The sequence below is a fragment of the Hyalella azteca genome, unplaced genomic scaffold (genome assembly GCF_000764305.2).
Source record: "Hyalella azteca isolate HAZT.00-mixed unplaced genomic scaffold, Hazt_2.0.2 contig10004, whole genome shotgun sequence".
NCBI classification, from domain to species: Eukaryota; Metazoa; Arthropoda; class Malacostraca; order Amphipoda; family Hyalellidae; genus Hyalella; species Hyalella azteca.
This window is the reverse complement of record NW_025940059.1, coordinates 443,647-464,853: the sequence shown is the minus strand read 5'-3', so window position 1 is coordinate 464,853 and position 21,207 is coordinate 443,647. Positions and strand designations below refer to the sequence as shown.

At 35.9% G+C, this 21,207-nt stretch overlaps 1 protein-coding gene across 1 annotated transcript; it reads right to left on the bottom strand.

The window, feature by feature from the left end:
- Positions 1 to 73: 73 nt before the first annotated feature.
- Positions 74 to 19,306, bottom strand: LOC108675946 (alpha-aminoadipic semialdehyde synthase, mitochondrial-like). Its single transcript, XM_018164006.2, has 19 exons — positions 19,236 to 19,306; positions 18,292 to 18,384; positions 17,830 to 17,985; positions 15,990 to 16,166; positions 15,382 to 15,534; positions 14,856 to 15,081; positions 14,520 to 14,647; positions 13,972 to 14,097; positions 12,186 to 12,334; positions 11,311 to 11,482; positions 10,420 to 10,507; positions 8,014 to 8,198; positions 5,525 to 5,668; positions 4,420 to 4,581; positions 3,826 to 3,946; positions 3,070 to 3,212; positions 2,318 to 2,525; positions 1,304 to 1,442; positions 74 to 1,049 (listed from the first exon to the last, which is right to left on the bottom strand). The coding sequence occupies exons 1-19, from the start codon at positions 19,236 to 19,238 to the stop codon at positions 893 to 895; spliced, it is 2,730 nt and encodes a 909-aa protein (XP_018019495.1). The 5' UTR covers positions 19,239 to 19,306; the 3' UTR covers positions 74 to 892.
- Positions 19,307 to 21,207: the final 1,901 nt, after the last annotated feature.

Below are 21,207 nucleotides of genomic sequence, written 5' to 3'. Positions count from 1 at the left end.
TAATTACAGAAAAAATAGTTAATAGATTTTTCAAAATTTGTGACTATTGTAAGCTTTTAACATGAAAATTCTGTTGAAAAAAATTATGCCGAGTTTTTATAGAATTTTACAATAAATTTTCTTACGGGAATGTTCATCTACTAAGACCTTCACATTTCATTGACGCTTCCGTTGAAGAATATTTCTTCCTATCAAGTATATTTAGTAATTTAATTGTAGCTTGTTTGGAATAAAAATAATATTCATTTCTATAACACTTATCGCTAGCTTTTTTCCGCTCAGTCACGAAAAAATATTAATCGTTTGCTGAAAATGCTAAAGTATGAGTACTATGAAAACTCATTACTATTTAACTACTTGGCCACTAATTTAACGCAGATGAAACTGCGATGAGGGCTAAAAATTTTGCTGAAAGACGAACCAAGCCCCAGTCACAGCTTGGATGCTTCTGCAACATATGCTTGGTAGAACAAAGACTTCTTGTTTGCTGCATTTTACTCGTATAATATTAATTTATTGATTCACGTGAAGCCAACGTTAAATGCAATCACGAGCAACGGAACAAATTGTAAAGCAGTTGCAGCAAACAACTGACAGCGCCACTACGACATCTAACATAACATTTCTATAATTGATGTCATGTAAATGATTCTTACGTGGATCATAAGCTAAAAGAAAAATGAACTAAATAGACAATAACTAGTCTATTTAGTACTTCGATAATGAGTAATTTTCTTCATTACAATTTTAGGAGGGTTTTCAAGGGTTTTCATCAGATTTTCATACATTTTTCCAGACAGGATTAACCCCGCAGTGATGTGCGGTTAAGATGAAAACCCTGCAATGAAGTACGTTACGCTGCTGTAAATTTGTTTGTGAGGCTCGACAGCGCTTAAGAGCTGAACTGAATGGTCTCTGTGGCTTTTATGCCTTCTTTTGCGAGCCTCGAGAGCATAGGCTTGAAGATCTCTGCAGTGAAGGGTAACACCATCCCCCGCTTCTGGATCTCGCCGCTCAGCACCATCTGAGTCGCTATAGCGCACGGGTATCTGGGAATCATGTTCTAAAATTATTGTATGCTTAGGATTATTGTTATGTGTTTGATTTTTATCTGCTATTACTAGAATTATTTGTCAAGTTCACATTAAATGGTTTCTGACGCAGTTATTGGAATAAATATAGCGCACAATCTGTGGTATAGTGCCACGCTATGGGCACAAGAAAATAAAATGTCCACAACAGAATAGTTCTGACATCAAGGATTGTTTCGAAGAAAGTGAAATAAAACAACTTGTGCACTCACCCGACAGTTTTTGCCATTGCTGAGTAACCATGGGCGTCTCCGTAACATATGAGGTTGATACCTCTCTTCTCTCGGGTACCGCTGGGCCAGACGATGCCGATGTCGTGGCGGAGTACGACCAGGTCCCGCTCTCCCGGCTCTGGACCAGGGTCCAAAATTAATTACTTTGCATGTGTTCATAAATTTGGTATTGATTACCCTAATGTGTGGCTGAAAGTGTGAATTATATTTCTCAATCACAAAAAGTTCCAAATAATTCATGACCGGGACTGTAAATCATGAAAATACAAAGCTAGGATTTTCTGAAAAGAGAAATTGTTTGGTCTAATGAATGGCCCTAACAGTTAACATATAGCCTATAGAATATGTAATGGCTATAAACTAAAAAACTGCGTTGCAATTCATCCATGCGACAACGCTTTTTCTCGCTTCGATTCATCGACATCTAGAACATGTTGACGCTCCGAGTATGAACTCGTTCTAGATTAGATCTAGAGGAGGCTAGATAAAGCTATAGAGAAATATATGTTCAGACTTGAAATGCCTATGCACCAGATTGAACCTGGTAGAAGTCTAGTAGCTATTTTAAACTATCGTCAGCTTTGAAAATATCCGGTCAAAGGATCTGTTTTTAGATCTCCTGAGGATAAATCACGAAAAGTATTAGAATCGGCGATAGTCTACATCAGGCCTATTCTTCAGTGCAGGCATCACTATGGTATGATATATGATATGATATGATATGATAGGATATGATATGATATGATATGATATGATATGATATGATACGATATGATATGATATGATATGATATGATATGATATGATATAATATGATACGATATGATATGATATGATATGATATGATATGATATGATATGATATGATATGATATGATATGATATGATATGATATATTATGATATGATATGATATAATGTGATACGATATTCACTGAGCACAGATAAATTTATCATATGTGCAGCATTAGCAGAAACATCTAAGAAAAAACTAACCAAAAGCGAGTTTCTTAGCGAGGTACGATGAGAGCGTGTCGAGAGGCGTGTCATGTTTGGTGACGATCTCGTCCATGAGAAGCCCGAGCTGCTCCATGCCTGCGACGATGTCGTCCCTGCCGTTCACGCGCTCCGTTACGATCGCTTTGAGGTTGTCGTAGAACATGTTCGGGTCGAGGTCACCCAGTAGCGAGCACAGCAGCTGGCGCTTGGGTTGAAGTATGAATTGCTACTTTATCACTGTGTGTCCCTTGTGAATCAAGACACGAAATGTACAAGAATTGGCAACAGGCCATGGGTCTCTTTCTTCAGTGCCGAAACTTCTATTCTATTCTTATAAATTCATTGGAAATGTTATACCGTGAATACACTCGAGTCAAAAATAAGCTCTACTCGCAGGCCAATGATGGAAATATTAATTTCACGCATACGGAATAAATTTTATTGTATTTTTGGTGAAACAAAAAACCTTCGAAGTTCTTCGAATGTCGAGAAATGTGGTAGCCGATAGATTGCTAGTATTCATAATATTGACCTGCTAGGTCCATGCTAGCACATTCTGAAGGGAGTATGGCGGCTGACGACAGCCATATTCATATGATAATAATCAATTTTCTATGTATCACTATTATGCTTACAGCACAAGTTCACAAAGAATTTTAAAAACAAATAAAACGCCATTTTAATTCACATAATTTTCTCCGAAACTGAAAAACTTTGCTGTTTTCTTTGTATTTATAATTCTCACTCACCCATGTGACGTCAGGGCCTCCGGGGTGAAGGCTGGGATGAGGTTTCTCCTCCAGCAGCCGCAGCTGCACCAGGCCGCTCAAAAAGTCAGCGTAGCCACGGTAGCGCAGCGTGCCACGCAGCACCGTGTGTGCGTCAGTTATGCCTAACAGTAAATTGTCATTATTGGGGACATAAAATAGTGGTACAATTTATACTAAATGATGAGTCGCTAGGGAAATAGTGACTGGGTTCAGGGGTTGGTTCAGCCACGGTATCGCAGCGTGTCGAGCAGCACCGCGCGCACGTCAGTTTTATCTGAGTATTAACAATATAATCATTATTACTCGAAGAAAGGTGTAGAATTTAAATTAAGAAATGATAGCATCCACGAGATTAATGATGCATTGATAAGAATAATGATAATTTGTTCACGGTTAATGACCGGCGAGTGGGTTTGCTACATGATAGTATGAGTTACGGTTATTTTACTATGCATATCACAATAATACTTTATGAAATTTTTTGGGAAATCATTTTTTCCCACTAGTGCTATAACTTAAATAAAAAATGACAACTTTTTTGTAAAATACAAGGCGTAAACATGTGCTGCAAAATTCACGTTGCCTGGGCAACAAGGAATTGTTAGTTACGAACAATGTCAACGACTTTAATGGAAAAATAATATACAGCATATATAAAAATAAAGGTAATATTTGACAATTTCAACCATCAAAACGAATATATAAATAAATAAAATAAAAAATACTTTTATTTACCGTATTTTTCACGGTATACGGTAGAGTCTCTGTTGGGGAAACCTTCCAGAGACAAGCCTGGGATGAAGTCGAGCGGCTTATGGTCGGCCAGCAAAGCCCCGCCCGTGGGTATGTCTACGATCTGTTCACGCAGAGAACATTTTGACTCAAAATGTCCCTGCTTTATTTATTTAAACATGGTATAATAGGAAAAATATTTTTAATAAAGAGATTGATGTAATTTTAATATCAGCTCATAAATAGTACATCATCTATAATTTGCTTATAATTTAGTTGACTTGATTAAAGTTGATGGATTTGGGTTAAGATTAGGAAATTGAACAGGAGGAACAAATGGATTGAAAGGGGATTGACGTATCCTGACTGTTGCAAGGCTCGTAGCGGTGACATCTAGGTTTAATTATAGTTTTTGTGACCATGGCATGCACCTACATGAATAATCGATACTATAAATTTTATACTTTTTCTCAAATTCAGCTAATTTGCTCTTGATTATCAATTTAATCTATTCATTACTTCAAGAGATAATAAAATGATAATTTAGTTTATATTTTCACCATAAAGTAACCAACAATTGAGACCGATGATAAGCACCTTGTTGTTCATCATATACTTGGCATCAGCAAGAGCGTTGAGCAGCACACCGCGCGGGCTCCAGGAGAACTTGTACCGTAGTGGGTTGTCTGAGAACTCGGGGGCCGGGAGACCTCCGCAGTACGACGTGAACGACTCCACCTTGCCACCACCTCGACTCACCTGAGGCATGTTATTGTACAAAGATATTTACCTGAGTCATGTTGTTGTAGAAAGATATTTACCTGAGTCATGTTATTGTACAAAGAAATTCAACTGAGTCATGTTATTGTACAAAAAAATTCACCTGAGTCATGTTATTGTACAAAAAAATTCACCTGAGTCATGTTATTGTACAAAAAAATTCACCTGAGTCATGTTGTTGTACAAAGAAATTCACCTGAGTTATGTTATTGTACAAAAAAAAATCACCTGAGTCATGTTGTTGTACAAAGAAATGAACTCGAGTCATGTTGTTGTACAAAGAAATTCACCTGAGTCATGTTATTGTACAAAGATATTTACCTGAGTCATGTTATTGTACAAAGAAATTCACCTGAGTCATGTTATTGTACAAAAAAATAAACTTGACTTGACAAAATGTAGAAAACAAGTATTTCATGCAAAAAGTTTTTCGTTCATCAAAAAGTCTTTCGTACATATGAGAGTCTTAAAAGAGAAACGCGAGTTCAAATAGTCAAAAATGCAAAGAAATGTCAAACGTACATCATTGAGTCAAACTTATATCATTGAGCCAAACGTACATCATCGAGCTGAAGTTACATTAAAAGCTCAATCGCAAATCAAGGAGTCAATCATAAATTTACAAGGCGATCATACATTGCAAATCACTCGTACATCTTGAAGTCGAACAAATGTCAAGGTGACCAAAAACGAAGTGTCAAATATACATCATTTATTTGTAGATATATTTGAAGTTAGAAGAGCAGAAAACCGTCTTTTTTTATTTATTTTAACGATCTCACCATAAATTCTGGCAAGAATATTACATACAGTATTTGTTTCTAAAAAGTCAAATAAAATAATTATGTCGCGATGAAGATTCAAAGAGATTCCTATAGCAATTTTCATACAGCAAAATAAGAATTTTAATGAAAATGAGCACCTCATCGAAGCATTCGAGGGCAAGAAGGTGATCAATGCCAGGGTCCAGCCCCATCTCGTTGACGACGGTGATGCCTGCGCTCTCTGCCGCCCCGTGCAGGGCCGCCATGCCCGCTGAACAGTAGGAGGCTGTCACCAGGTTAACCTGTGAGAACCGCAGAAAATTGTCACCAGGTTAACCTGTGAGAACCGCAGAAAATTGTCACCAGGTTAACCTGTGAGAACACAGAAAATTGTCACCAGGTTAACCTGTGAGAACACAGAAAATTGTCACCAGGTTAACCTGTGAGAACACAGAAAATTGTTATCAGGTTAACCTGTGAGAACAAAGAATATTGTCACCAGGTTAACCTGTGAGAACCGCGGAAAATTGTCACCAGGTTAACCTGTGAGAACCGCAGAAAATTGCCACCAGGTTAACCTGTGAGAACCACCAGAATATTGTCTCCAGGTTAACCTGTGAGAACCGCAAAAAATTGTCACCAGGTTAACCTGTGTGAACCACCAGAAAATTGTCTCCAGGTTAACCTGTGAGAACCGCAGAAAATTGCCTCCAGGTTAACCGGTGAGAAGCGTAGAAAATTGTCATCAGGTTAACCTGCTCGAACCACAGAAGATTATTTAGATCTAGAAGTGATGATTTACTTTTTACAGCTCAGAAAAACAATAATACTGTACAATAAAAAAACAATTCATACATCTCACTTGTGAATAAATAATTAGAAATGAAATCCCGCTATTCCCAGCTTGATGCAGTGTTATACATAATAAATATGTTAATTCCGAGTCCACGTGCCAAGCGTATAAGCTAAAATAAATTAATTATATAATAAATTTCTTAAATTTTCTTTCGCTATGTATCTCTATAGGTTCTGTACAATATGAAGGGAGGAACGTGTGCCGAGACGTAATCATATTTTGACGTTATAGTGCATAAGGTTAACATTTTAGGTTAAAAATGATCACTACTCTGACTTGCCGGCTTGTTGAACTTCATTTTTACAACACTTCTCTTTAACTTCACTTCTTGTTTGTCTGTCTGTCTGTCTGTCTGTCAGTCTGTCTGTCTGTCTGTCTGTCTGCTACAAATCTTGTAATAGAAATTTAATACACTTCGACTTATCCTATCGATCTGAAATTTTGCGCACTTTTGTAAAATTGGAGACAATGCATGAATCAAATTTCAAAATAGATTATTTTAAAAATTAATTTTTTTTTTCAAAATTAAAAAAATTGAAAAAATAATTTTGTAAGCTCCAAATCTTATAACTGATATTTGACACACTTTTACCTGTCTAATTGATATGAAATTTTGCACACTTGTGTGAAGTCAGAGGCAATGCATGAATCAATTAACAAAATAAATAATTTGGAAAAAAGTATATATTAAAAAAAATTTATATATATTAAAAAATTTATATATAATAAAAAAATTGAAATGTTAATTTTTTAATTTTTGAAAATTAGATGAGAATTTCATTGTACATCTATAAGATTGGAGATTCTGGATTCTTAGGAAGTGTTGGCTTTAAAAAGTAATTTTTAAACGTATATTATTTCATCATGTGCTTGAGAATTCTACTGGTGGTCATCAATTTTTTGACAACCAAGTCTTCCTATAAAAAATGAAAGACCGAGACTGTGAGAAAACAATCGCCATTAAATACTGTAAACGTGTACTATAGAAAGGCAAATAGTACTTAACTTCGAATAATTTTTACTCAATACTTCCGCGCTCCGCGGTTTTTCTCATACCTCATAAAATATCTGAACATTGAAAAACCATTATGTTAATTAGAAGTAAAGTATTTTTCCCCAAAAATATTAGGTGATCTTCTTTTGAGGCCATTTATTTTTCGGTTGTAATCCTGTCGTGCTTCTCAATTTCACGCCATGAGCCCAGCAGCTCGTAAATTACCCGGCAGTTTCCAAATGCTACATTTATTTTATTGCTTTACCATTGGAGACGCCATAAAAAAGAGTCACGAAAAAAAGAATTAGGATACATGTTCCCAGGATTTTTTGTTACCTGTTCCTTATATTATATGTACGATTGCTAACATTTTATGATTGCACATTGAGACGCTCAGGTTGACTTTTAAAGTTGGATGTTCATTCATTCACCTCATTCCAATAATTTATATCTAAATTTCTGAAGCAACGTATATCCAAAGGTAATAAAATAAAAAACCCTGGAGCATTAACTTTGAACAATAATAAATAATAATGCAATAAAAAAAACACCCAGAAACATGCATACACCATCTTATAGCTGCTTCCATATCGATATCAGTCTCAGCTTCTTGTATGTATATTTTTTCAGGATATTGTAGTCCTGGGGCCATACTTTAAAACTCGCTAAGTGAACGTCAAGTACTTACATACGCTCTATTTTCTTGTCTGTGATTGGTGGATTTTGTTCGAAAGGTCGTCAATGATTGGCTGAAGACCTTACGATCTCTTAACTTCTTTGAAAGTATAGGTCCTGACCTTGTGGTCTATGCAGGCTTGAGCGACGGTGGGATGCATGGTATATGGTAGCAGGGATACCACGACATCTCTGCCCTGGATGAGCTGGTGGAGCGTCTCTGGCTTGTCGTAGATGTCCAGGAGGACGGGCGTCACGGCGCTGTACTTAGAAGCCAGAGCGTCCGCTTGATCTTTCAGTGCTGAAGCTGAGGTCAGGAAACAAATGAGTCGTAAAGACGACTTTGGTTTGATAATAAACTGTTAAAATTTGTTTCCTTGAACGTGGATATTTTTATTTCAGCACTGAAGCTGAGGTCAGGAAACAAATGGGTGGTTGAGACTAAGTTATTTTAATAATAAACTGTTAAAATTGGTTTCCTTGATCGTGGATATTTTTATTTCAGTGCTGAAGCTAAGGTCAGAAAACAAGTGGGTGGAGAAGACGACGTTAGTTTAATAACAAACTTTTGAAATTTGTTTTTTCTTAAGACGATATTTTTGTTAAGGTGCTGAAGCTAGGGTCAGAAAACAAATGAGTGGTAAAGACGACTTTGGTTTAATAATAAACTGTTAAAATTTGTTTCCTTGTACGACTATATTTTTTTGGGGTCAGGGTTCGAATGGGTGGTAAAAATCGACGTTGGTTTGATAATAAGCTTTTGAAATTTCTTCCTTGTATTGTGATATTTATGTTTGGCATGCCAATTGGGAAAAATATTAGTTGAAAATCATAAATTACTCATCATCGAAGTATTATCATAGTTTTTAACGAGTCAGTCTTCGCCAGAGAGTTAAAAACTGTTTTAATTTGAAATAATACCAGGATTACAAGCTGCACCTAATAGTATCACGAGTATCACGATAATCACCTAATAGTATCACAAAAATCACCTAATAGTATAGCGAGAATCAACTTTTAAAGGAAATTATAAACTTTTAATAAAAATAAATAGTTTTAATAATGTAATAAATTTTTAAATAAAGTAATAAACTTTGAATAAAATTAATGATAATTAGTAATTAAACTTTTTCCAATAAATTGTTTTTCATTTTTCTGTGTTCTGTGTTGAGGTGATGGACGAAAAAAGTGTGGCATCAAGTATCAGGTAATATGTCTTTATTATAATGACAACACTTCTCTTTAACTTCACTTGTTGCTGTTTGTTTGTTTGTCTGCTACAAATCTCATAACCGATATTTAACACACTTTTACCTGTCCAATCGAACCGAAATTTTGCACACTTGTGTAAAGTCGGAGACTATGCATGAATCAATTGACAGAATAAATAATTTTAGAAATCGAAAACAATTTATATATTAAAAAATTTATAAAATATTTTTTTTTTAATATTTAAAAATAAGATAAATTCATTGTACATTTATAACATCTAAGACACTGGCCTATTTTGAAGTGTTGTCTTTAAAAAGTAATTTTTAAACGCATATTATTTAGTAATTTAGACAGATTGAGATACAAAATTTCGTTCACAGAAATTCTTTACGGATTATCTTGTAAGAAAATTCTGAACTTTGAGAGAGATGGAACGGTTCGAAGATTGAATTTTTATTGGTTATTACAGAAATAAATAGACACTTTATTTTGCTAATAATATTGTCAGATAAATGTCAGATAAGAAAACAATTCATACATCTCAATTTTGGACTATCAATAATGAATGAAATCCCGTTATTCCCATGGTGTCTAACTCAACGTAATGCAGAGTAAATAACAAAATTCCGAGACCATGTGCCAAGAAATTATTCATATTGGCAATGTCGAAAATTAGAATTAAATGAACTGAGCAGCTAATAGAATAAATTATTTGGAGCAGCACCTAATAATAAAGTCCACAATAATATCATAAGTCAACGTAGCGGAAATTCTCAATACGTTCCAAATCTATCGAGAGAAAACAAAGACTTTTGGCTTCGTTGCGTTCAATATCAACAATGTACCGAGCTTATCTCCCAGCCGGCCCTTACTTCTAGCGAATAGGAAATGATTTATGCTTCAGAATTCCGCTAATAAATATTGGCAACTGGCGAATGCAAATTCGAGTCGTGCGGAGGGGAGTTTATGAAATTAGCTAATTGCTTTTTCAACTTAATGGAAACCAGAGAGGAGGGCAGCATGCTTGCTTTAGACGAACAATAATAACATTTATTAGAACTGCAACAGTTAATAATTTTTTATAGCAACAAAAATTAGATAAATTTGTTTTTTCGCAACTGAGTAAACTCGACAGCTGAAACAAACCGAGAAGAAGTCGTTTGAAGTTTTGAAAAATAATTTTTTGATGAGAGTGGAAATATAATTGACTCAGTTTGCCGGCTTTTAGGCACTAAACCAAATTTAATTTTCATGCTGCTGGATCATAAAATATGGATTCGTCGACCAAATCCACAAAATTAAAGCCTTCATGTCACCGCCGTCACAAACTCGCCTTCTATTTTCACGCAGGTCAGCGATGTACTGGAAGTTTGGTGTGAGCAAACCGTTGCTGGTGATGACAGCCTGCGAGAAAAGGTAGCTTTGTATTCAGTTTAATTTAAATGCACTTTTTCTATTATTATTAGCGGCCGAATTTACTGTAAATGTTAGTAAGTTTATTTTTTATAATGTTCAGAAGAAGTAGTTGGTCTTCAGTACAGTACGTTTAACTGATAATATTAACCAATAAACGAAACCTTCATATGCCATTGTGTGAAATAAATAGAAAGAGCAAAAACAGAGCAATACAGTTCTCTAATTGTCAGAAATTTATCTCTGTTTAGTCGACTTAATTGATAATATCAGTATTTAATCTCATTTAATTCAATTTAATCTCATTTTAGGTTTTATGTGAATTAGTAAGTCTTTATATTGCATGGTACAGGCTTGCACACTTCACATTAGTTTTTAAAGTTATTAAAATAAGTTTGATAATAACTATCAAAATTATGAAGAAACAATTCCATCATTAAAATTTTCAGGGTTTCGACAGTGAACAAATCGTGTTGCTTTGGTTCAGCTTAATGCCATACGTACGTTGCTGAATTTCATCAGACATCCAGCAAAAACGCAGAATAATCCTCTTATCGACTTGAACCTTATTTTACATCAGATGTGAACTGATATCTTGTATCTGCATTTGTCATTAAAAATAATGCGGGATAATTTAACGGTCTTAATTGAATCGTATGCTTAATATCATTCATTCGAAGTGACGCTCTGGCTAAGACTAAAGTATCCCATTAAACATCATACATTCGCCGTTTTAGAGCATTACACGAAAAATATTATAAAAACTTTCTTATTATAAATATAAAGCTTCTCACAGATTCGACAGCCGGCGTGAATTGATGCTCCTGGAAAGGCTTGGAAGCATCGGAGTGGAGTATGTCTTCAACGTGAGGCATGAGCATCGAACCGAACGAGTCCGTGGACTGTCTAGGCAACTGTGTGGGCATGTTGTCTATACTGCACACCAACACTCCCGGTCCTTTGAAACTGAAATTAAAATATTCCTTTATATCTAATAAAGCCGATCATAGCGGTCCAACAAATACGAATAAAGCTAGAAGGCATATATGAATCTTAAGGAACCAGGAAGACTCAAGTTCCAGTTCATAAACCGGAACTAAAAATGAAAATTATAGGTTTAGATATTGGGACTTTTCACAATGATTTGGTTTCATGTATAGGTACATCGTCGATCAAATACACGCACATGAAATCAACACACATGAATAATCTCTTCCATCTGTGCAGGGAATAAAGCAGTTCACAGGGATTGTATAGCATGATAAAGTCCACAAAAATGTATAGCATTGATGTAAATTGACTGCTGTAAAATATTTATATCGACACAAATTGTGGTTGAAGTTCTGTACTGAAGCATCTAGAAGCCAATAGAAACTTGAGCAATGAAAATGATTTCGATAATTGCGCCTATCACCCATAGTGCATAACTTCAATCTAGAATGATAATGGATTTAAATTTTTTGTTTTGAGCCTCCAATATTGGCGAAAAATCTATCGAATCTCTAAAACAAACCACACAAGAATATCTTGCTTGCCGTACAACTAAACTAAACTAAATTGTACTAAAATTATGCAACCGATGGAAAAATAACGCTTAATAGTACCATTGAAAACACGCATGAGTTCCCAATGTTTATGAAAGCCCAGAAATACGGTATTCGGTGTATACCTGTTCCTATCCTCATTCTGGTCTGCATCGTAGAGGCAGAAGGGGTTGTCGATGGTGGTGCACTCGGTCATAAACTCGATGGAACCTCCGGGATCGGCGGAAATGTCACAGATCCCGAGCATTCGGTGGGGCAAAGGGGGAGCGCCTTCCTGCAAACCGAATGTCGTGTCTTGCTTGATCTTATTAAAATGTTTGAGAAACGGGGCAATATTTGAGGGTGGAAGAATTTATGTAAAACGGAGGGAAATATTTTCGAAGCTTTTCAATGGTGCTTCGATGCGGAAGCTGGGCACGTAAAGGTTCAGAAAATAGAATTTCTTTCATTGGAAGAAGGTATGATGGGATTATTTCGAAAGTAACAGTTGAAAAGATGCCATGGATGAACGGACAGTATTTTCATGATTCCTAAAAACTAAAAATAAAAATTAGTTAGAGGATTTTTATAAATTATGTCTAATGTATAAAAAACAAATTTCAGTAAACAATATTTCTATCTTCAAGAGCATTGCTGAAAAATATTGAATAGATACTTTTTATTACACAAAAATTCAGTGCTTCACTAGGAAGTCGACGTTCTCCGTTCTAGGAGAAGCGAATAATACTGAACTGGTCAACTTTAAAATCAAACGGCATTGAAGAACTCAAAATCGCGTAAAAAAAATTTAACAAGAGCAGCGGAGTTACGTTCATGCACCAGCTGAAAAACGCAGCAGACTAGCGAAAACACCAACAACGCTGTGTTTCTTTATCAAAACCTACGTGGGTTTCATCGATTTCTAATTCACGTCTCTTTTTGAGTCAAAGATTTGCCAAAACTTTGTGTCGACTCCGTTTCTCTGAAGCTTCGATTTTGTTGATTTCTCAGAAAGGAGGACAATGGGAAGGCAAAAAAATATAAAAAATAGAAGCTTGGCTGGACTCTCGCAATTTTTAGTTTTTTGAACTCGTTTGGCGAATTCGTAATCTTGGAGCTAAAAAAAAACCGCGATTACCATTTTTATGAAATGATGAACCGGAATGACGGAGGAGCGATTTTTAATGAGGAAGCCAACGCCTACGTACAAAAAAGAAGGCCCAGGTTTTTATGGACTAGCGTCATGTTTAAATTTCATTATTCTCATTTCATTAGGACGCTGTCATATTTCGTAAGACAAGCTTCCCACCTTTACTGTACAAGGCAAACAGAATTCCTGACGAGCCCGGACTCATTAACGTTCCAAGTGAGAACGAATTTCTAAGACAGGCTACGAAATATAGTGTAACAAGGATTATTGGGCAAGAAGTTTAGATCTTTCTCTTCATTATAAGAGCAATGAGATAGTCGAGATAGTGAGAATTAAATGCAATGTTTGATGTTAAATTATTTGGTTATTCCTTAAAAAACGCTTGTTCTGTTTTAATAAAACATAATAATAACTATGGAGCCACCTCCAGTTTTGTGAAAGTAAGAAAACCGCCTTCAAATGAAATTTAATCACGATTTCATAAAACTTAATGCTAGCTTTGAAAGTAGAGATGAATAATTATTTGATAACTTATGGCGAATATTAAAATTTTATCTCAGTTTATCAGATTTGAATCGTATAATTTTTCAAGAGTAAATAATTTCATCTAAACTTTATATCTTTCCGGGCGAAAAAGATAAAAAGTTACCATTGTGAATTTAAGAATTTTATTAGAGATTGAAAATCTTTTTGAATGATTAGTAATCAGAGTCGATTCAGCAATCGACTGAAAAGGCCAATTAGTATAAAATTGTAGGTTTGCTTAATGCCTTTGAGCTCACCGAACTGGGTAGCCATGGAGAATAGACAGGCTGCAGAAGGAATTTAGCATCGGGGATGGTGAGGAGGCGTGGTGAATTCACGTCCCAGTAAATTCCGTTCACAATTACTGAAGCGTAAGGCGCAACCTGACGGCAAATTCGAGGAAAAATTGCTAATTGCAAAATTACTTTGCCAGGGAAATTGTAAATTTATGCATTCATTTTACGAAAAGTGATGCAAATGGTGATAAATGGTGGCATTTTGCATTATATGTATAGTTATGAAGTTTAAATGAGAAATTAAGTTAGTTAGATACTTGTAAACTATGATATTACATAAATCATTTTCCTGGAGAAGGTGTAGATGCATGACTCACATTCCTGGAGAAGGTGGAGATGCATGACTCACATTCCTGGAGAAGGTGGAGATGTATAACTCACATTCCTGGAGAAGGTGGAGATGCATGACTCACATTCCTGGAGAAGGTGGAGATGCATGACTCACATTCCTGGAGAAGGTGGAGATGTATGACTCACATTCCTGGAGAAGGTGGAGATGTATGACTCACATTCCTGGAGAAGGTGGAGATGTATCGGTCTGGATGCTCTTCGTATTCCGCTGCGTCGAAGCGCCCGGTGTTGCGGTTCACGAGATGATCTTCCCGACTTACTTCGCAGCCGTAAACTTTGTTCGTCCCTGCACAACAACAACAACAAGTAACAACAACAATAGTTCGTAATTTGATTTTTTCTTGAAGTAATTAATTAGGCTGCGAGCTCTGAGGTCGAAGCCACGCAACTGCAAGAAGTAACTTCACTGCAAATACAACAATTGTTTTAAATTAAGTACGAGAATAAAGTGTTAAACGGTTATAAATTCAAGACAATAGTGCAATAAAACTCACATCCCTTTTCTGCAACTTTCTTAAGGCCTTTGATGGTAACATATTCATGAGGCAGGTCCTGGAATATTGCCTGTGCTCCTTGCGACACGTTGCCAGTGCCCGTGAAGACGAAGGTGAGAGGGCCAATAGAGCGCGGCATCATGTTTAGCGAAATTTCATAGCCAGCGTCTCGGATGACTTGGCGGGCCATTTCCGTGTTACGGTAGTTGTGCGCTGGCCCGATGTGCTGTAATGCCACGCAAATTCGGTTATTTGGGACATTTCCGGGAAAATATCGTGGGTTTGTGATGTATGATGGTTGTAACTGAGTGATGGAATCGCAATTATTTATATATATGTTTTTTATATTTACATTGAAAATTTCTTAATCTATCAGAATGTATAATACTCAAGAAATGGTAGAGCCTAATGTGAAAACGGTAGTCATTATTTAATACGGACCAATCAAGTGCAACTTGTGCGTTTATCACAGAAATTATCTTTTACTTTAGATTGCATTGGTACATCACAGTAACACTATAGTCACCATGAATGGCGTGTGATGACCTAGCGCCAGCAGCCTGATGCCCAGGCCGTGCAGGATGTTGATCATGCCCGCTACCCCGGCGAACGACCCGAAAGCAACGACTCTTTGGCCACTTTCATCAACCATTTTTTCATAGTCAATGAGACGTACGTTCTGCGGATTGAAATTGCACAAATTCATAGTTAAAAATCAGGATGTGAATTCGCAGTTAATGACCACTTCCATTAATTTCATTCCTTCAAGAAATATTCTTGGACGTCCAGTACGTATTCGAGAAAATTTGCACAAAATGCACGGACTGAGTTCGTTTTCTAAGTTTATTCATATTTAATAGTCTCGAGGTAAACTTGTGTATAAATGCGTTGCTTTATTATTGCGTAAAAATGGATTGATGATGAATAAAAAATCTTCCAAACACGATTTCATTAATTTATTCTAAACGAAAGGACTCGGCAATTACTTTACCTCTCGTAAAGCCTACTGATTAGATTGGGCGACAAAGAGGAAAAATTTGCCAAATTTTTCCATTGTGTTATGAAAATATATTGCTACAAGATAAATACGTAGGTTTATAAATAAAATAAAATTTGCAAGGTGAAGTCACAAACCTTTTCGAGCAGCCCGTCGAGCAGCGCCATGTTGGCCTCCTGAGCCTTTATAGTGTGCGAGAAGAAGCAATAAGTTTTGTTAGGGATAATCTTGTCGACTGGGACTTGTTTTACGCCCATGATGACCGAGGCCTCGCCGATGTCTTCCTGTATCTTGGCGCCTGCTTGCTGATACATCTGCAGTGAAAACAAAGGAATTATTAGAAATTTAATAATTAATTTAATGAATTTCTTTGAAATATAATGTAATGAAACTGTTGGAAGGCCGGGGATACGGTTAGGCGAAATTATCTAGTATGGACGGTGCGATTATGAGTTACAATGCGATATTAAAGCAGGAAAAAGATGGTCATAATGCTTTCATTTTAGTAAATAAGTCGTTGATTCTGTTAGCATATTTGAAAAAAATTTAATTTACCGACTGCTCCACAGTATATTAGCTACGAAATAATAAACTCTCCGTGCGATCTGATTCTATTTCAGTACAAAAAAGCATTTCAGGAAGAGAATTATCCTGCAAAATCAGCATAATTTTTTAATATATAAGGGAAGATGGTGTTTGAGAAGACGACATTAGAAATACCAAGGCAAAAAAAAAAAAAAAACCTTGGCCAACCCTTGGTTTATTGAGCAGGAAGAACGCTAGGGATTCAAGAGACACCATAGCAGTGCCGACATTATTTATTAAGGGCATTAAGACCTTATATACCCAGCATAAAAAATGCGTGTTTTTTCCTGTTGGATGAATACTTTAAGATTCTCACCTCTAAGAAATTTAAAAGGCGTTTCTCTGAATTTCTCCTCGAGCTTCTTAGCTATGTTTATTATATAAGCTATGAGGCTTTTGCCCTTATGTATTAATGACACTTCCGTTTATTATGAAGATGTGAAGCATGTTGTTCCCAATGTCATATTGTCACCTTCGTTCATTATAGAGACGTGAGGCTTGTTGCTCCATTCGTCATATTGTCACTTCCGTTTATTATAGAGATGTGAAGCTTGTTGCTTTCTTTGTCATATTGTCACTTCCGTTTATTATGGAGACGTGAGGCTTGTTGCTCCATTCGTCATATTGTCACTTCCATTTATTATAGAGACGTGAGGCTTGTTGGTCCCTATTTCGTATTGTCATCGCATTCTACACTCAGAATATTGCCAGTCCGGTGTTTCGGACAGATTAGTGAACAATATTTGTACGTCACACGACGCAGGTTGGTGATCAGACTAAAGAATGGATTTCATTGCATTCAAAATATAATCAATGACAAATACTGAATGTTATTTAAAGTTTAAAATGACAATGCATATGTAATCGGATGTTATATGGATTATTTCCTTCAAGATATTCTTTTGGTACTGAATGGTGATTATACCTTACGACCTGCCTGGAGTATGCCATATATGTATGGAGTATTTATAATAAAACCAGTGCCATATGCAAATTACTTAAAAAATCATGTTTTATTGCATTATATTGATATTTTAATTTGAGAGTAGGATACACCAGTTAGTTATCATAATATAATCGAGTACAAATGAATTATTAATATAAAATTTCTCTGTTTGTACTGAATGATAATCATTTTAGCGCATTTCCTCATTTATGGAAAAAATGCTCTATTGTGCTCGCCATGTCTGTCTGTCCGTCTGTCCGTCCGCCCATGACCTCAAGTTTTCGTCGATGAGAAAATGCGCTCTCTGTCACTCACTGCAGTGAGTACTGAGTTATATCTTTTATGACCTACGCTGGGTTTGCTAGTTAGTTCTCATATTAAAATTAAATGCAGTAAGAACTATTTCTTCAAAATATTTGAAATGCATCTTAATTATTGATTATGACCTGCGTGGGGTAAGCCCTCCTGTTGGAGGGCTGGACCAGCACCCTGACGCCCTGCCTGACGAGCTTCCTCACATGCTGGGGCGCCAGCGGGGCCCGACGCTCCCACACCGACTGGTCCTCCCGTCTGATGGCCATCACGCGGCCTGATATTGACGCCTTAGCAAATAATTTATACCGTTAGTTTGCTTAAATTGGTAATAGATTTATTGTTAATAGATTTTTGGTATTAGATTTTTTGTTAATAGATTTTTTGTTAATAGATTTTTGTTAATAGATTTTTTGTTAATAGATTTTTGTTAATGGATTTTTTGTTAATAGATTTTGTTAATAGATTTTTTGTTAATAGATTTTTTGTTAGAATAGATTTTATTTTTCTTTTTCCGATAAAAATAATAACTTTCAAGATATTTGTGAACAGTTAATGAAAAAGAAAAAAAAAGTCGTTCAATAAGAGAAGTTCACCTTCTCATGTTGGGTTCTGTGTGAAGGCCGATTCAGAGCAGGACAGGGGCGGCACAAGGGCGCCGACAGCGCCCGAGGCGACAGCCGATACATCTGCCGTTAAAATAAACACAATTTAATAAGGAGAAACTCTCGACAATTAAGTGTACATTTTGATATTTCATTTTCATGTACGAAAAAAATTATATTTAATTTGGGATCAGCGCGCATCAGCAGTTCATACTATTATAATTTTTCGACCGTGCACGAATCGCTCCACAATTCAGACGAAAACAATGTTAAAGAAAATCTGCTATTTCATTAGTTTTCATGAAGGTTAGATAATACGCGATGGACTTTTAATTAATTGCGTAACCGTTACGGTTCACACTTGATCTGAAGGAATCTAATCAATGGTGCTAAAACTAGAGCTAAAGTAATGGATAAGACTTCAGTTGAAATAGATTGAAACTGAATTGCAAAATTTATCGATGAATTGCAATTAATCGATGAATTGGAAAGTCGCTGAACTGCAAAGTAAAGATTGGACAAGTTCCAGCAAAGTCGCTCGATGAAGAAATTCATAGTTCCCTGTTGGGCCACAAATCGTGTAAGCGATGTTGAGTTTGATTAACGTGAAATCAGTGCTGCGAATTGAGCAATTTATAATGAGTTGAAATATTTAAATGGAAATGATATTTACATGCATGTGACAATAGAGACTGTATTTTCTACAAATTTGGAAGAAAATAGAACTAAAATGAAGTGCGAGGTGACCGATAAGAATTCAAAGATAGTTCGCATGCGTATCAAATTAATGCGTAAAAATATCGTCAGATTAACTGCGAAGAACTAGGAAATTGAAGCTGGCCTTCACTACATCCTGCTACCGACACTTATACTGAGCTATTTCCCTGCCAATGTCTTTCAATGGTGAACGCATTGAAATATTGCCTTTTTCTCACCATAAACCTTCAGTATTTATTCAAATTCTTGTTCTAGAGCTCACTGCTCAACAACTGCTCCCAGCTGATCAGGAGTGCCTACTGCTGCCTTAGTAGTTCAGGGGGCCACTATCTCGTTAGCCCTGGACTGGTTTAGGTTTTTTTTTGTGGGCAAGTGGAAGAATACGAACTGGCGAACGGCCTTCACTGATTGCCATTTATTGATATTATTAAGGAACATATCACGACCGAGTAACTCACATTATTTAGATTCCTTTGCAGAGGCGCGAGAAATAATCCAGGTTATTATTGCTGGAACAGTTAGTATATAATATATTGATGACTAGGACTGGGTTCAATTTTGATAAGGATTGGTGTGAAGAGTAAAATACAAAGGAAAATTAGTCAAATTAGTCATTGAAATGATTTTATAGTTTAGGTATATACAATATGACGATGCAATGACTTAATTTTCCATCTATGTGAACTGGTGTCACCAGTTAGGCACAATTGCAGCAGTGGAATTTTCCAACTACCTTTGTTTTCTCCGAGCTCCTTGAATACGTATTGTAACGCTTGAAAAACAATGAGCTAATGAAATTTTTTATGTTTATATCAAAATATTTTGAGATTATATTTCAGTAAGCACTTCTTGCAAGTGAGTCGCATGCTACAAGAGTGATTTTTCGTAACGGGAATTGATCGGATTAAAAAAACGGTGATCTTATACATATTTTTGCGTGCAGAGTTTGAATCAATCTCCAAGAAGAATGATGCAAAAAATGCAGTTGATGGGGCCGTGAGTTTATATAAAATGATTATTAAAGGCGACAGGTATATTAAAATTCTATGTCTTAATATCATGCGTAACTTCGAATAGCTATTATATATCATTTTCTATTGATAATCACTTTTGCTTTGTAAATTCTGGAATAAAATAAAAAATCTTTTATTAGACGAGGACATAAGCTTGTGAAATTATCCTTGCTCGAGCGGCAGTTTATTGAGGAGCTTCATCAGCAACAAGCCACCCTCTTCAAACTGGTTTAGGCTCTGCGAGATAAGGTTCCTTCGTATTTTTATTGTAGTGCTTCTTCAGGGATGTCTATCAGTCGAGAGCAAAGGATCCCATTTATTAGGGATACTCTGACTCATAGGACTAATGTAACAAATTTAGTCAATACATTTAACATCTGAGAAATTGTTGGTAAACTTCCTTCGTATTTTTATTGTATTGCTTCTTCGGGGATGTCTATCAGTCGAGAGCAAAGGATCCCATTTATTAGGGATACTTTAAATCGTAGGACTAGCGTAACAAATTTAGTCAATACATTTAACATCTGGAAAATTATTAGTAAAGTTACAATGAGGATTGCTGAACAGTTACTAGACCATAATTAAAATGCACTTAAGTAAAGCTCTCACTCACATGCAGTACAACAAATGTTATAGACAAAGTTGCCAAACTTAAGCGTGTTTCCATCAGTCTCATGCATCTTCCTGTTGAGTTTAGATGCAGACTTTAAATTGATGAGAGCATCAGTTAGATGAGAAAGTTATATTGATTTATAGTACCTCGATGGATATATTCACACGCGGCTAACTGCAAATGAAGGCTAACTGCAAATGAAGGTCAATGGCTAACTGCAACTGAAGTTATACGTACGATAATATTAATTAATTGAAAAATTTTCAAAAAATAACGGAACCAAAATTAGAAGAGGATAAACGAATGGATCCTTGAAAATGTATATGACTTACGCACCAGGCATAATAATTTAGTACTTAAAGAAAACGACATAACTCAGTGGGAAGAAGACATTTAAATTTGATGCCATTAAATCCTCAGAAGGTTTACAATATTAACTTCACATCTTTGAAATTTTTACTATCTGTTTGGCGTGACGTGTGTTGACTGCGTGCGATGCATGATTGAGTATTTCAATCTTCTTCATGGAGAAAGTGCGATGAATATTGCTAAGGAACTTGACAT